Below are 17,391 nucleotides of genomic sequence, written 5' to 3'. Positions count from 1 at the left end.
ATGAGGCAAAAAAAGGACAAAATATTAAATTTCAAAATTTGGGCTTTCATTGACCCTTTTAATCAAATAACCTAATTTATTTCTAATGTTTTAGTTAAGTAGCTTGAACCTTAGGTTTAGAGATGTGTTACAAACCGGTAGGTAAGCAATAAGTTTGATAACTACTTTTTCCAAGTACGGATTTTTGATATGTTTAATCCTTGCATTCTATATTTGTCTCTATGTCATCATTACTCAATTGTAGGAGGGTCATGTAACTAGTGGTATTTTTAGTATTATTCTTATATTAGGCTGGATTACTTCAATTAGATAGTAAATTTTTGTTATACCAAAGATTTGTGCATTGGTACCCATTGCTTTGCCTAATATACATGATGTTAGCTTCTTTGATTTGGCCCAATAGAATTAGGTTGTGAGCCTCATTCTCAAATATCTAAGGGGAAGTATTAATCATCAATTATAGTCAAAATAGGATGTGTTGAATGCTATCTCTACATTTATTTTATAAAATTTTATATTGTTAAAATGTTTTGAATCAATGATTGATTATGTATGTAAATGCATAAGTCTTTTAGGGTATGTTTTGCAGTAATTCTAGGAATCATTTGTAGACTAAAAAGTGTTTTTGAAAAAAGAAAATTAGATATTTGAAAAAAATTAAAATACTTTTAAAAATCTATAAAATCACTTGTAGTGTTGGAAAGTCACTTATAGTATTTTTTGGAAAAATATTTGGGGCCTATTTAATAATTGTTTTTGAAAACAATTCTAAATACTAGTTTTTTAGAACAGTTTTTGAAAATTATATTTTAATTTTTATAAAACGAAAGTTTGCTTGGAAATGTAAAATGTTTTTAATATTTTTAAATATATTTTAAAAATAATTTTATATCTAGGATTTTATTTTTAATCATTTTACATGTTTGTATAATTATTTCTTAAAACAGCCCTCAGAAAACAAGTGAAAATAATATAAAATAACTAAGAATGAGTTTGATAATAATTTTAGTAAGTGTTTTTACTTTTTATTAACATTTCAAAAATTTTATATTTCAAGTAATAAAAAGACTAAAAACATTTTCTAAAATCACTCCTGAACGTACTCTAAAAATACTATATTTTATATTCTTAAGATCAGAAAATAGAAAAATGATTTTTATTCCCAAATGTGTTTTCTATATTTTTTGTTTTGAAAAATAGAAAACTATTATAAAAAACAGTTCCCAAATAGGTCCTTGACATGTAATTCTCCTAAAAATACCTTCAATGACATTTCTATTAAAAACACTTTGAATAAAAGCACTATTAAATGCACTCTTATTTTGATAACATTTTCAAATAAGCATGGTATGGATGTATTATTTACTTAAGTCTGCTTGATCAGTCATGAAGTATTCTAACTTTTAGGTTGTAAAATGTCCATCATTAAGAAACTGTAAGAGCCTCTTCATGTAAAATAGAACCTAAGGTTTGTGAGAGAAGCAAAGTCTTGTGTGCATGTAAATTGACTTCATCTTATATTTGGATTTACATGAAAACTAATTAGTTCATATTCAAGATTAAATAGTGAAGATTTACTGAAATGATTTAAGATTGATTGATTTTGCCTTGGATTCAAAGTTGCATTCATTGAAGAGTAGATTGTGGTTCATGGAGTTGCATACCCATAGAGTTAAAATCAAATAAATAAAAGGCAGCCAACAAATACCTTATAATTAGACTTCTAAATATTAATTACTAAGCAAGCTTTTTACAATATCCATAACCAATTAGAAGACATTAATAATGGTGAAGTAATGAGATAATTAAAAGTGTGTTTGATAATGATTTTAGAAAGTGTTTTTAACATTTCTAACACTTCAATTTTTTTATTTTTTTAAGCATTAAAGATGCTATTAATAATTCCTAGAATCAATATCAAATACGCTTGAAGAGTCCATTTGACAGTGATTCTAAAAAACATTTTTAGTCTAAAAAGTGTTTTTTTTTTTTAAATAGAAGATGTTTGAAAAAATTTAGGTAACACTTACAAAAATTTGAAAAATCGCTTATAGTGTTTTATGGAAAAACATTTGATACATAATTTTCCTAAAAACACTTTTAGAGAAAACACTTCTACTAAAAACACTTTGAGTACAAATACTCCTAAACGCACTCTAAAAAATTAGAATACTAATGGAATTATGTGATGCAAACCACTTTCAAGAACTGCCTTATTCCCATATAAGTGAAATGTCACACCTCATTAAGAGTGTCTTTGGTAGTAATTATAGAAAATGTTTTTAGTTTTTCTAACACTTGAAAATTTTTATCTTTCAAATGTTAAAAGGATTAAAAACGCTTCCTATAATCACTGATAAATAAACTCTAAATCCAACAAAAACAAACACATAAATACACATACATCATGACCTAATGCACATTGATCTAATAAAGACAAACACATCAAAAGAAGCACTTTATTTTCTAAGTGCTTCTTGCTAATCAAATATGACATGAACCATAAGTAGGTAGAGGGGTAGTAAAAACCTTCAACATGTTTGGAAGTCCTTTCACAATCATCTAGTATAACCATTGGTGTACAAGATGCACTTGATACATAGCACATTGTTGTTGTTCGAATATATTGCAATTGTTCCTTGGGTGCAAGATGTTATCATCATCTTCATTAAAATGAATAAAGAGAAATACCCAGCTACCAAAGAATTATGCTGGAATTGATCCTTAACTTATTAGTATTGAATAAGATTGATTTTTCCTCTATTGACTCCTTCGAACTAAAAAGGGTTTGAATGTCATCAACACCGCAATTGCCTCAACCACATTCAGTATGAAGAAAATCATCTGGTCACCTGCATATGAAGAATTGTAAGAAGTTTTCAATAAACAAGTGAAAATTAGCCTTTAAGTTGTTTGACTTTATTTATTAATTTTCTTAGATCATTCAATATCAACCCTAAACTTACTATTTTACAAAGATTTAATGGTTATGTTTTGAGAAATTATATATTACAAACATAACATGATTAAGAGAGCAAATGAGGGAGGAAAGATTTAAATACTGACAAGAGATTTTTATTTTATTTTATTATGTAGCAAATAACCATTAAGAGAAGATGATGGTTTAGCCTAAGCCATCAAATGCCGAACCAGTAAAAGATATGCCAAATATGGTAATTGATTCACATGACAATTGACAAACTTTCCACCTTCAGAAAAATTAATACAACCTATTGCATAAATTATCAAGAAAAAAGAGGAATTGAATGACCAAAGGAGTCCATTCCTCACACAAAAAAATCAACAATTATTTTGTGATTTATTAAACAAACGGTCAAGAAGAAGAGTTCTTTAAAGAGGAATCATCATTTTGTAAATTATAACAAAACAAGAATAAGAATGCTAAAGAAGAAGAAGAAAAATGATAAAGCTATAATTTACAAAATGATGATTATTGTTCTACAGTATATAGGATTTCCATTATCTTGAACCCAACCTAGAACTTAAGAAGATAGCTTTATCATTTTTCATGGTCTTTCAAATAAGTAGAAATGTTGATGAATCAAGTTTCATATATTATTAAGCCTTTTCATAGTACTTTTAATTTTTTGATATTCCAATGTCGAATGGCAGGAATGTGAGGAGTATATATCAACTTGTATTTAGAGTTTTTCTTTTTAAAGGATTTGGCTATTACAACTTATTGGGAAGTAAGGCTGTAATTTGGATTGGTTGATCGAATTGATGGTTAATTAGAATACAACTCAAATTAAAAATTAATCAATCTAAACCTAACCTAACCCAATTTCTAAATCGAGGCCCTAATCCAATTTCATCTTTGTATGCTTAGATTGAGTCCTAGTTGGTTGGATTAAACTCGATTGATCGGATTGATCAAGTTGTATTAGTCAAAATCTATTTATAATGATTTTTAAAAACTTATATATATAAATTAAATAATTATATAATATAATTCCAATTTGATGTTTTTCTAAACAATCTGAAAAGCAATTGAATATTATTATGTAGGATAATATTTATAAAAATGCTAAATCAGGTTTAGGTTAGGCTTGGGATATTCAAACCCGAGTCTCACCCAAATTGAGCTTGTATTGAAAAAAGTTAGCCCTAGTCAAACCTTAAGTATTGAAAATGATTGCCTAAACTTATTCAAACATTGGGTTAGATTCGAATTTGGTATGATCAATCCACTTAAATTACATCCCTATTAGGAGGTAGGATGGTCGTCTAAGATGTCCTCTAATATTTGATTTGTTGGGGTATTTGTGAGATTTAGGAACCGCTTGTTCTTATTTATTATATTTTCAAACTTTTGTTATGAGGTAAAATTTTAATTGCACATTAATCCAACATCATTGGAAATAAATGAATCATTTTTAATATTTATTTAGTAGTTTTTTTGTCTTCATATTAAAGATGTGAAATTGGAAGGATAACTTCCCTTAAAATTTCTAACTTTATTATATGACTATAAGTTTGAAAAATTTATCTTATTCCTTAGACCTGAAGGTGGTATGACACTCGTCTAAAACAAGGTCATTCTATATACTCTTGCTTCTAAGAATTAGGGTCCTATAAAAGCAATAAAATCATACCTGGGAAGAAGGCAGCTCTCTGACGCCCTTGTGCCCAAGAAAAGCTACAAATACCAGCATCATTAAAAATAACCAAATGGTACAATCTTGTAGAAGGAAAAACAACTTTTAAATAAAGCAATTGTTATTTAATAAAATAAATGGAATATAATTTGGATAAGATGAAATCAAGTGAGACAACATTTAGGGAAAGTGGCTAAATATGACTCCCTATCTACACTAAATCATTGGGATCAAAGCTTTCATAGGCCACTAACCCAATGCAAACCTGCACTATGAGTAGAACAACAGGATTCTTGATATAAGTTAAGGAAGGAGGGAAAGCAATAAAAAAGATGTCGATATCTAAACCTTTTGTGTTAGGAAATGATGGGCAAACATGACAAGGAATCAACTAGTGTAGAAGAGTAAGACTATGCTTGGTTTTCAGAAAATTTGAGGGAAAATGTAAGGGAAAGAAAATAAAGAGTAAAATTAGAGGGAAAGAAAAAATGAAGAAATATAAAAAATTGAATTAAAGTTGATAAATTATTTTTGTTTGTTACTTTAAACTTATTTTATTTATTTTAACTCATCAATATAAAGATTAAATAATTTTAAAATGTATAAGTTTCTAACTAAATTTAATTATATTTAATTTTCTTTGGAATTTTTCCTAAGACAACCAAACATGAGAAAATCATTTTCCCTTAGCATTTTTTCTTTCCATAGTACTTTCCAAGAATCAAACATAACCTAAGAAGTCCATAATTTCCTAGATGGTTCAATGGCATCAAAAGTCAATATCCTAGGAGTGGATTGAAAGCAAATCAAATAAATGCTATATAATTCGTATAGGTGAATAAAAATTAGGATTTTTTTCCTTGGAAGACGTTTTATTTCTTATGGACACAACTTGTTTTAAAGTATGTATCTTGTATTTAAAAGAAACAACCTCTTCCAAAGGATGTGTTTGGTGTCTTAAGACACAACCCTTCAAAGGATGTATCTAGTATTTTAAAGACACTTCTCTTCTAAAGGTTACCATCAAATTTATAAATAGGGACCTCCTATGGCCTTTTCATTCATTTTCTCCACTCTTTCTCCTTTATTGTCATTCAAGTCCTCTTTAACTTCAAATCTAGTTATTTATCTTTTCTACCAAATATTTGGCACACAAAAGAGTATAAATCACCAAGTGATTTGTTATTTCTTATTATTTGAAGTGCTCATATCACAAGAAAATTATCATTGTATCTTAGGAAACAATTATCAATGAACCATAAGCACTTGAGTGAGGCAAATTTGTTTTAAGGACATAAAGTCAAACTCTAGCCTTAATCAACCTTATTGTAAGTTCCAATTTTCTACTTCATTTTATTTGTATATTTATTATACATACTTATTATTCATATATTTTTCAGTGACGTGGATAACAATCTTAAGGCCCCTTTTTAACCAAACTTCATAAGGCCTTGTCCAAGTCAAGCTCATTGGAGGGTATTGACAAGAAGAAAGGAATAAAATTATGGGATTTAATGATAGATCCTAAAATTATGGATATAAATAAGATTATATTTTATCGGTGATTATATTGAATCTTCTCATATTAGTAGTTCTATCTCTGCTTTTTTGGAACTCTCTTTCATCAGCGCCTAGGACTGAGTTTTTGTCATCCTCCTTCTAGATGTAAATACATAATTAAACCATGTAAAATATTATTGTTTATTTATTTATTTTTGTGGATTGCTTTTATTATCTATGATATTGACAATCAACTTCCCCGACGATTCAAAATTCATATGCTTCTCGGTCTTTGACAAGGGACAAGGTCTAACTTTTAAGCATAACAAGGATCAAAGCAAGATCTCAAAATTTTGTTTTCATTTTAATATGGAGTAAGAACAAAGTATAGCGATCCTTAAGTTTAGCTCCCAAACTATACTCCATATTTTTGCCTTCCCACAAAGATGGAGATGGGAATGATATTTCTGAGTCATTGGGAATCTATGATGTGCTGGTATTCTAATATTCCAAAATAAATAGTGAAATAAGACTAAAAAAACTTCAGTGCAAGACCTTTTGGAACTCATTCTTTTGATTTGAACAGTTCATAACCCTGAGTAAGAGCTTTTATGGATTCCAGGCATCATAGTGAAAATATAACAGCAAAATTAATGAAATGAAGAGAACACTCACATTACACCTCCTCCAGCAGGACCTGCTGCTTTGAAAAGAGACATTGTAGTCATAGTGATGCCATTTGCAGCACCTCTCTGGTGTTGCTCCTGTTGGGGCAATATGAGTGACAAGTTATCATTTTGAAAATCAAATGAAAATTGGAATGATAGAAATGAACCTGGAGAAGCCCAGAAAAGAGTATTACCACAGCTCTATTTTGCAGAATAATCAAGCTAGTTCCAATGGACACCTAATCACATTGAAAATTTTTTACTAGTAGGAGAGACATTACTAATGATCATTTGATTTGCCTACCTACAAGAGAATATTCAAGTTGTAGATCAACTTACAGATAATACATTCTTCATTGCCGATGCACAATTCAATGCCAAAGAGAGGCTGAACCCAGAAAGCATGGCTATAAGAGGGTAAATTGCCAACAGAGGTATAGACAAAACCTACATATTGGTAATAGCATTGTATGCAGAAAAAATATAAATGAATATGCAAGAAGATATTAATTAGTTGAAAATAAAGAAAGAGTTTATGGAATGTTCCAAGGTGTGGGAAACATACACCGGCAATGCGGCAGATGATGATGGGCCCAAGAAGCTTCTCCAAATATGGATAGAGAAAAAGTTGGAATACCAAAACCCCAAAACCTAAAAATTTAATAGATGCCAGCAACTCAATGTCTTGAATACATATCAGATAATACACTATTCACACACATAAAAAAAATAAAGGTCTCTCTAGGTGCACCAATTCAACTATAAGATATTGCCAACATCTTAAAAGAAATGGTTAAGCTATATTTGGTTTCTAGAAGTACTAAGGAAAGAAAAAAAATTAAGAAAAATAATTTTCTCACCTTCGGTTTTACTATGAAAAATACAAAAGAAAAACAAATAAACTTAAAATTAGTAAGAAACTAATATATTTATGAATTACTTCTTTATATAGAAGACTTAAATAAGTTAAATGAGTTTCATGTAGGATATGAAAATAATTTATTGACATTAAATCTAATTTTTATTTTCTTTTATTTTTTCTATCCTATTTTTTTTCTCTCTATTTTTTTTTCTGCATTTTTCCTCAAACTTTCGAGGAACCAAACATAGTTTTAGAGTATCGTCTTGCACATTGCTATAAGCATCATCAAATGCGTACTTCTACAAGACTTACTTGAGACCAATTTTCTTCCAAATTCAACATTGGGTACTGTTGAATATAATGTATTTATAGTGTATAACCTTTCCTTGTCAATATAGGACACATGTATGGTAGTTAGAACTCCTAGCCTTGTATATATATATATTTCTCAATTGTAAGTAGATATTACATGAATGAGAATTAAGGTCTTTCTTCTTTCTCTCTCTCTCAACATGGTATCAGAGTCAAGGGAGAAAACCTAATTCTTTCCAGTTTCCCGTGTCATCAACTCCGGGAAACCTTCCAGTGACCGTGTTTCATTCCGGTCACCTTCCCCATCTCCCAATACTTTCCGATTAGTCAGATCGTCGTCAGAAAACACTCACCGTTGGCAAACTTTTCCGGCGACGTCTTTTTCCACACCGACCATACCAGAAGGACGCCTGGAGGAGATCTCCAACTTTTGTTAAGGCACCGGAACCAAAAGATCATCCACGCGCCGACCACGCGCAATTTTCCATCCGGCGACTACATCTCACGCGCCGGCGCGTGAGCGCGTGAGGGCGCGTGAGGGCTTTCCCAGGCACACGCCTCCTCCTCCAGCCTCGCTGACGCCGACTAGCCTTCCTTCATCCCTATTCTGCCATCCGAGCCCTGCACGTACCTCTTTTGGGGTTTTTTTACCTTCGTCGACCCTCCACACAGTTTTTCCGCGAGCTTCGGCTACTTTTTCTCCATCCTAATCCCTGATGTGCCTAAGGAAGTGTTCTTCTACCTTTCCGGTGGTGCCACGCCGTGATCTGAAGCCGTCTCCCTTTCCAGTGGTGCCACGCAGCGATCTGCAGCCGTATTAGGGCTCTCTTCGATCCAAATATACATCATTCTCTAGATAAGTAGATATGATTACTAAAAATTCCATTTTTTCCGCTGTTATATCTGGATCTCCTATGATTACTTCGGAGAAATTGGTTGGCAGTGACAATTATCTTTCCTGGTCTGCCTCTGTTGAACTTTGGTTTATGGGTCAAGGATATGAGGATCACTTGATTACATAGGAGGCAGATATCCCTGAGGTTGACCGCGTACAGTGGAGGAAGATAGATGCACAGTTATGTAGTGTATTATGGCAATCAGTTGATCCCAAGATTCTTCTTCATCTTCGGGCCTACAAAACTTGTTTTAAATTTTGGACTCAGGCCAAAGGATTATATACGAATGATATCCAACGTCTTTATAAGGTGGCTTTTGCTATTGTCCATATTAGCCAACAGGACTTGGATCTATCTACTTATATTGGCCAGATTGCCTCTCTTAAGGAGGAGTTCTTGACTGTGATGCCTCTTACTCCTGATGTTGGGGCTCAACAAACACAGCTTGACAAGTTCTTCATGGTTCTTACTCTTATTGGCCTCCGTCCGGATCTTGAGCCTGTCCGCGATCAAATTCTTGGTAGTTCATCAGTTCTGTCCTTGGATGATGTGTTTGCTCGCCTCCTCCGTATCTCCTCCACTCAGACTTTGCCATTTGATAGCACTTCAGATTCTTCTGTGTTAGTTTCTCAAACTAGCTCTCGAGGAGGCCGCAGTGGTACCCGAGGTAGAGGTCAACGTCCTCATTGCACCTATTGCAATAAACTTGGCCACACTCGCGATCATTGCTATCAGTTACATGGACGACCTCCTCGCATTGCCCATGTGGCCCAGTCCTCTGATTCTCCGCTGCCTCAGTCTCCGAGCTCTTCCGCATCTTAGGCTTCTGTTGCCTCTGTTGCCCAGCCTGGTAATGCCTCTGCTTGCCTTACCCACACATCTTCTCTTGGACCCTGGATTCTAGATTCTGGAGCTTCTGATCACCTATCTGGTAATAAGGATATTTTCTCCTCTATTACTACTACCTCTGTTTTACCTACTGTTACCTTAGCTAATGGTTCTCAAACTGTGGCTAAAGGTATTGGTTTGGCCCTTCCTCTACCTTCTCTACCTCTCACTTCTGTCATTTATACTCCTGAATGTCCTTTTAATCTTATTTCCATCAGCAAAATCACTCGTACTCTTAATTGCTCTATAACCTTTTCTGATAAATTTGTGACCTTGCAGGACCGGAGTACGGGGAAGAAGATTGGCATAGGACGTGAGTCTCAAGGCCTCTATCACCTCACCTCGGATTCATCTCCTGCAGTTTGCATTTCCATTGATGCTCCCCTCCTCATTCACAATCGTCTGGGCCACCCTAGTCTCTCCAAGTTCCAGAAGATGGTCCCTCGTTTTTCCACTTTGTCGTCGCTTCCGTGTGAGTCATGTCAACTTGGGAAACATACTCGTGTCTCGTTCCCAAAGCGATTGAATAATCGGGCAAAGTCTCCTTTTGAGCTTGTCCACACTGATGTTTGGGGTCTTTGTCGGACTGCGTCTACTTTAGGATTTCAGTATTTTGTCACTTTCATTGATGACTATTCTCGATGTACTTGGTTATTTTTAATGAAAAATCGAGCTGAGTTATTCTCTATTTTCCAGAAATTTTATGCTGAAATCCAAACCCAGTTCAATATTTCTATTCGTGTGTTACACAGTGACAATGCCAGGGAATATTTTTCAGCCCCATTTACTTCATTTATGTCTCATCATGGGATTCTTCATCAGTCTTCTTGTGCTCATACTCCTCAACAAAATGGGGTAGTTGAACGCAAGAATCGACATCTTGTTGAGACAGCTCGTACTCTCCTCCTCCATAGTAATGTTCCTTTTCGTTTTTGGGGGGACGTTGTTCTTACCGCTTGTTATTTGATTAATCGTATGCCCTCCTCTGTCTTACATGATCAGATTCCTCACTCCCTTCTCTTCCCTGACCAACCACTTTATTTCATTCCTCCTCGTATCTTTGGTTGTACTTGCTTTGTTCATATTCTCACTCCTGGACAGGACAAGCTTTCCGCCAAAGCCATGAAGTGCCTCTTCTTGGGATACTCCAGACTTCAGAAGGGTTATCGTTGTTATTCCCTTATGACTCATCGATACTTTATCTCCGCTGATGTCACCTTCTTTGAGGACTCACCATTCTTTTCCACCACTTCTGAGTCTCTTCCTATTTTTGAAGTCTTGCCTATTCCCATTGTCTCCCCACCTAATGCTATGCCTCCTTGACCACTTCCGGTTTATTATCGTCACCCTCGTGTCGTTGCTCCTCTCCCTTTTGCTAAGGCACCTGCTGACTCACTTCCTATCCCTTCGGCTTCACCTGCCCCGGCTCTGCCTTCTCCTAATGACTTACCCATTGTTGTTCGGAAAGGTACTCGCTCTACTCGTAATCCTCATCCTATTTACAATTTTTTTGAGTTATCATCGATTATCTTCACCCTATTCTGCTTTTGTTTCTGTTATATCCTCTGTTTCTCTTCCAAAGAGCACCCATGAAGCTCTTTCCCATCCAGGCTGGCGACAGGCAATGGTGGATGAAATGGTTGCTCTGCACTCTAATGACACTTGGGATCTTGTTGTTTTACCCTTTGGTAAATCTACCGTTGGCTGTCGTTGGGTCTACGCAGTTAAGGTTGGTCCTGATGGTCAGGTTGATCGCCTTAAGGCCCGCTTAGTTGCTAAAGGCTATACTCAGGTTTATGGTTCTGATTATGGTGACACATTCTTTCCTATTGCCAAGATTGCTTCTGTCCGTCTACTTCTCTCTATGGCTGCTATGTGTTCTTGGCCTCTTTATCAATTGGATATTAAAAATGCCTTCCTTCATGGTGATCTTGCCGAGGAAGTTTATATGGAGCAACCTCCTGGTTTTGTTGCTCAGGGGGAGTCTGGTTTAGTATGCAGGTTACGCCGTTCTCTATATGGCTTGAAACAATCTCCTCGAGCAAGGTTTGGCCGTTTTAGTTTTGTTGTTCAAGAGTTTGGCATGCTTCGCAGTACAGCAGACCATTCAGTTTCTATCATCATAACTCTTGGGCAATGTATTTATCTGGTTGTTTATGTGGACGATATCGTCATTACAGGCAGTGATCAGGATGGTATTCAGAAACTAAAGCAACATCTTTTTACCCACTTTCAGACCAAAGACTTGGGGAAACTCAAGTATTTCTTGGGAATTGAGATAGCTCAATCCAGTTCTGCTGTGGTCCTTTCCCAAAGGAAGTATGCTTTAGACATCCTGGAAGAAACCGGTATGTTAGACTGTAAACCGGTAGACACACCTATGGATCCGAATGTCAAACTTGTACTAGGACAGGGAGAGCCTTTAGGAGACCTCGAGAGATATCGACGGCTCGTAGGTAAATTGAACTATCTCACCATTACTCGTCCAGACATTTCTTTTCCTGTGAGTGTTGTTAGTCAATTCCTACAGTCACCATGTGATAGCCATTGAGATGCCGTAATCCGCATTCTTCGATATATCAAAAGTACACCAGGCCAAGGTGTGTTGTACGAGAACAGAGGTCATACTCAGGTTGTTGGTTACACAGATGCAGATTGGGCTGGCTCACCCACAGATAGACGTTCCACTTCAAGGTACTGTGTTTTTATTGGAGGTAATCTAATATCTTGGAAGAGTAAGAAACAAGATGTAGTGGCCAGATCTAGCACTGAAGCCGAGTATCAAGTTACGGCTTTGGCAACATGTGAACTCATATGGTTGAGACATCTTCTTCGAGAGTTGAGATTTGGAAAGGATGAACAAATGAAACTCATCTATGATAACCAAGCCGCATTACATATTGCATCCAATCTAGTCTTTCATGAAAGGACCAAACATATTGAAGTTGACTGTCATTTCATTAGAGAGAAGATCGCATCAGGATGTGTTGCTACAAGTTTTGTTAATTCAAATGATCAACTAGCTGACATCTTCACTAAATCTCTTAGAGGTCCTAGGATTAAATATATTTGTAACAAGCTTGGTGCATATGACGTATATGCTCCAGCTTGAGGGGGAGTGTTGAATATAATGTATTTATAGTGTATAACCTTTCCTTGTTAATATAGGACACATATATGGTAGTTAGGACTCCTAGCCTTGTATATATATATATTTCTCAATTGTAAGTAGATATTACATGAATTAGAATTAAGGTCTTTCTTCTTTCTCTCTCTCTCAACAGGTTCCATGAGTACATAATGCTTGCATTGTCTCAATTTCTATTTTGGTTTAGTTTTATATCATTGTTATGTTTCTTCGTATAGAGATTCCTGTAAAGAAAACTTCTTTTTGAGTTCTTAAAGGAAACAGAATTCCTCATCCATAACAAACTAAGTTTGGTGACTCAATTATAAAACAAATAGGATGAACTGCCTTCAAGTGTTTTAAAAAGTCAGTGGAGATGTGAGAGAGAGAGAGAGAGAGAGAGAGAGAGAGAGAGGAAAACACCCGTCAGAGCAAGAAACATGTTTTGCCTCTCTTGCATATGTTTACTTTCTCATTTCATTTTTGAGACAAATAATCTCCTAATTATGGATGCTTTGCTATCTCAGTCATGACTTTATCTCTCCAGCTGATCAGCCAATACAAAGGGTGTAAAAGATTAGGGAATCATTTCTGTTTTGCTTTCCCATTACAAAGGTGGATTCCTTTTCTGGTAGCTAAAATGTACTGGCTTTCAATTTAATTGTCAAGCTTCTGATCATGCAAAGCATAATAGAGTTCCTTATTCAAATAAAGTCTTAGCATCTTTATTACCATTCTTATACCTTCTTATTAATTCCACAATTCATTTTGTGGTACCATGGTCTATTACCTTGAGAAGAAAGGCAGGATGATGCTGCAAGCAGCAAGAATCAAAGTTGTAGGCGCTTTCTAGGAGGCATAATTATAAAACTAAGATTATAAACTGATCCAGTTCCTATCATTCTAATCATTGATGATTTGAGTATTATTTTGAGCATAGTTATTATTGCGATTCTTCTTTCAATATGACATCTCAAACTTTGGAATTCATCACTTGATCTCATCCTAATATTGTGCATATGTATCCTTTTTAATATAGCAAGAGCACTATCATACTTTATTATTTTAGCATCAAACTAACAACAAACAACTCACATCCCTCTCACTCTTCTTCCTCTTTTAGTTTTTTTTTTCTTCTTTAATTAAGTAATCTAGAATTAGAACCCATTTAGATATTCTCTCACGAGGAAAAAAGAAGCCCTTAAAAATCTATCTGATTGAAGTTATTTGAGCATGAACATCAGCATTTCCATAGGCAAAGAAGGAACAAGCAAGAAATTCAGTCCATGAATGTGCTTCCCAAGCCTCATGGTAGGAAAGCTGAATGAAATTCTTTCCGGCCAATTTTGATACCTTAAGCATGGATAACCAGATAATAGTATACCTGAGATTGCAAGAACTACACCTACATCATCCGTTGAATAGCTCAAACCCCCATATTTTCTAGGACTGACAGCCCATAATGAGAATATCTGCAGAAGAAAATTTTAGTTTCATATCAGATATAAGCAAATTAGATTAAGATTCAATGTCAATAAGCAGTAGTAAAGTGGGAGCCAGCCACAATTTGAGATGGCCGAGTCTGTATTCATTGTTGGAATAATGGTGCCAATGACAGAAAAACATGTAGCCAAAGGATGGGTTGGGTGGCAGAAATAACATCATGGCAGCCATGATATGGTGGTAGACAATGTGATGACAAAAGAGGTGATGATGGTGGTAGCAAAAAATCCAAAATCTGGTAGAGGATTTAGTCATACAAAAGAGATTGAGTTCTCCACCATTGATTGAACAGCATGAGATTGTAAGGAATCAAGCTACCACACAACAATTGTCAAAGTAGATATAAACATAAACTATGTACAGTGTTCAATTCAAATACCTTTCCAGAGTTGGTTAAAATTTTCACTCATTTTTTATCATTAAACATATAAAATTGAAAAGAATCAATTGAAAAAAATTCATTCCTCTGAGATATCAAACATAGAGATTATAAGGAAGCTCTGCATTTATGTTCCCTGTTTATAAAAAGGACCAGAATGTAACACTGGACAAAGTGTGTAATAAGAATGCATTTATTTCACAATTATCTAGTGTGGATGTCCCTAAGAATACACAGGAAGCTCTAAGTGGTCCAAAATGGAAGGAGGCTGTCTTTGAGGAGATGAAGGCTCTAGAGAAGAACAACACATGGGAAAAGGTGAATTTGCTTGAAGGAAAGATGCCGATGGGGTGTAAATGTGTATTCATGGTAAACTTTTATTCTAATGGATCTTTGGAATGACATAAAGTTAGGTTAGTGGCTAACGGTTTTACACAAACTTATATGATAGACTATCAGGAGACCTTTCCTCTAGTTTCCAAGTTGAATACAATCCAAATACTACTTTCAATAGTTGTAAACTTGGAATGGTCCCTACACTAGTTAAATATTAAGAATATATTTTTAGATGGCGATTTAAAAGAAGTCTTCATGGATGCTTTGGTGGTTTTTTCAAGAAAGTTTTGGAACCAAAGTATGCAACTTGAGGAAGTCTTTATATGGTCTAAAGCAGTCTTTGAGAACATGGTTCGAAAGATTTACAAGGTCCGTCAAGAATCAAGGCTAGAGTCAAGGACAAATGGATCATACAATGTTCATGAAGTATATTGGAGGAGGTAAGATAACCAATTAGATCGTGTATGTAGATGACATCATCCTTATTAGAAGTGATGAAGTCGAGATAACAAGATTGAAGAAATGCCTTACAACTGAATTTGAGATTAAAGGCTTGGGGTCCCTACGATATTTTTTAGGAATGGAAGTCGCAAGATCAAAAAAGGAATCATAGTTACAAAGAAAGTATGTTAATTTACGTTAGAGAAACCAAGCAACTGAGGGTACAAACCAAGCAACACCCCAACAAATCCAAACCTCAAGTTTAAAGAAACAATTGAGGGAATGCCAATTGAAATTAGAAGGTACCAACGGCTTGTAGGGAAGTTAATTTACCTTCCGCACACAAGGCCCAACATAGCATTTGCAATCAATGTTGTGAGCCATTTTATGAACTCACCATACAAGAAACATCTTGAAGCCGTGTACAGGATCCTAAGATATTTAAAGAGTACACCCAAAAAATGTTTATTGTTAAAAAAAAGTGATCAAAGAAGTGTAGAAGTATTTACAGATGCAGACTAGGGAGGTTCAGTCATAATAAAATATCAACTTTTGGTTATTGTGTCTTTCTTTGGGCAATCTCATTACATATGGAGAAACAAAAAGCAAAATGTAGCAACAAAAAGTAGTGTAGAGGCAGAGTTCAGAGTTATGGCAATGGAGTGTGTGAGATATTATGGTTGAAAAGAATTCTTGAAGAGCTTAAGTTAAATTTAGAACCTCTTATGAAATTGTTTTGTGACAACAAAGCAAAAATTAGCATAACAAACAATCCTATTCAACGCAATCATGTGAAGCATGTTGAGATTAAAGAGAAACTTGAAAGTGGCATTATTTGTATGTCATTCATCACCACATGACAATAGATAGCAGATGTTCTAACTAAGAGTCTTTCTAGACCAAGGTTCAAAACTCTAGTTAACAAGTTAGACATGATAAACATCTATGCGCCAACTTGAGGGAGAGTGTAGAAATATTAGGATTGTTTGTTAAAGTTCTTATTTTATTTTCAAATAAATCTGAATTGATTTTATTAATCAAATTTGGAATTTCAGATAAGGTTAAAGTTGTTAGGTCCTAGATTTGTAGTTTTGTTTGTTACACGGTTAATATTCAAACCTTAGCTTATTTATTCCCATGTAATTTAATAATTGTTTAATAAAAAGAATATCCCTTTTTCTTCTCTATTATGCGTAGAAAGTAAATGCTTATAAGCATGTCAGGGTAGAGATATCCAATGGGCCGGACCGCCCATTTTGGCTCATGCCCCGGCACGGCCCGGATACTGTAGTGAGATGGGTCGACATAGTCCAAATGTGCGGGTTGTGTTAGGCCTAAGAAGATGGCCCAAAGTGCCACTGTGCCAGCCTACTGTGCTGCAAGTCATGCTGGTCCACCTTCAGCCCACTTGGCCTTTTCAAAATATCATTTTTTTACTTTCTACTTTTCCCTTTTTTATTACATGTCAAATGTTTATAATACCCCTCTCAACAACTATATAACAACTACTTTGAGGGGTAAAAAAGTAAATCAATAGTTATTTTTACCTTTGTCTTGTCAAATGTCTATATTACCCCTCCTAACAACTATATAACAATTAATTTAAAGGATAAATAAGTAAATTACTCATTATTAATATTTTATATCAAATATCAATAATACCCCTCTCAACAACTATATAACGACTAGTTTTAGGCATAGTTTTAAAAGGCTCAAGGCACATTAAGGCGCAAAGTAGTCCTAGAGCCTGAGGCGCATGGCGCACTTAAGGCGTGGGCTTTAGTGAAGTGAGGCACACCCTAATTTACATATATTTTTCCTTTATTTTTCTCCTATTTTTCCTCCTCTTGTTCACTTCTC

The 17,391-nt window shown here is 34.6% G+C and overlaps 1 protein-coding gene across 1 annotated transcript in view; it reads right to left on the bottom strand.

The window, feature by feature from the left end:
- Positions 1 to 2,537: 2,537 nt before the first annotated feature.
- The window catches only part of LOC117927648 (protein ZINC INDUCED FACILITATOR-LIKE 1-like), a 32,484-nt gene continuing 17,630 nt past the window's right edge, over positions 2,538 to 17,391 (bottom strand). The window contains exons 11-17 of the mRNA XM_034847277.1: positions 14,257 to 14,344; positions 7,353 to 7,438; positions 7,127 to 7,234; positions 6,982 to 7,026; positions 6,795 to 6,883; positions 4,617 to 4,660; positions 2,538 to 2,852 (exon numbers count right to left, since the gene is read on the bottom strand). Coding sequence (XP_034703168.1) covers positions 2,761 to 2,852; positions 4,617 to 4,660; positions 6,795 to 6,883; positions 6,982 to 7,026; positions 7,127 to 7,234; positions 7,353 to 7,438; positions 14,257 to 14,344 — 552 coding nt within the window. The 3' untranslated portion in view covers positions 2,538 to 2,760. The remainder of the gene's footprint in view (positions 2,853 to 4,616; positions 4,661 to 6,794; positions 6,884 to 6,981; positions 7,027 to 7,126; positions 7,235 to 7,352; positions 7,439 to 14,256; positions 14,345 to 17,391) is intronic.

Source organism: Vitis riparia, chromosome 13, assembly GCF_004353265.1.
Source record: "Vitis riparia cultivar Riparia Gloire de Montpellier isolate 1030 chromosome 13, EGFV_Vit.rip_1.0, whole genome shotgun sequence".
Classification (NCBI taxonomy): Eukaryota; Viridiplantae; Streptophyta; class Magnoliopsida; order Vitales; family Vitaceae; genus Vitis; species Vitis riparia.
The sequence above is the reverse complement of the archived record's forward strand: the minus strand, read 5'-3'. Positions and strand labels throughout refer to the sequence as shown.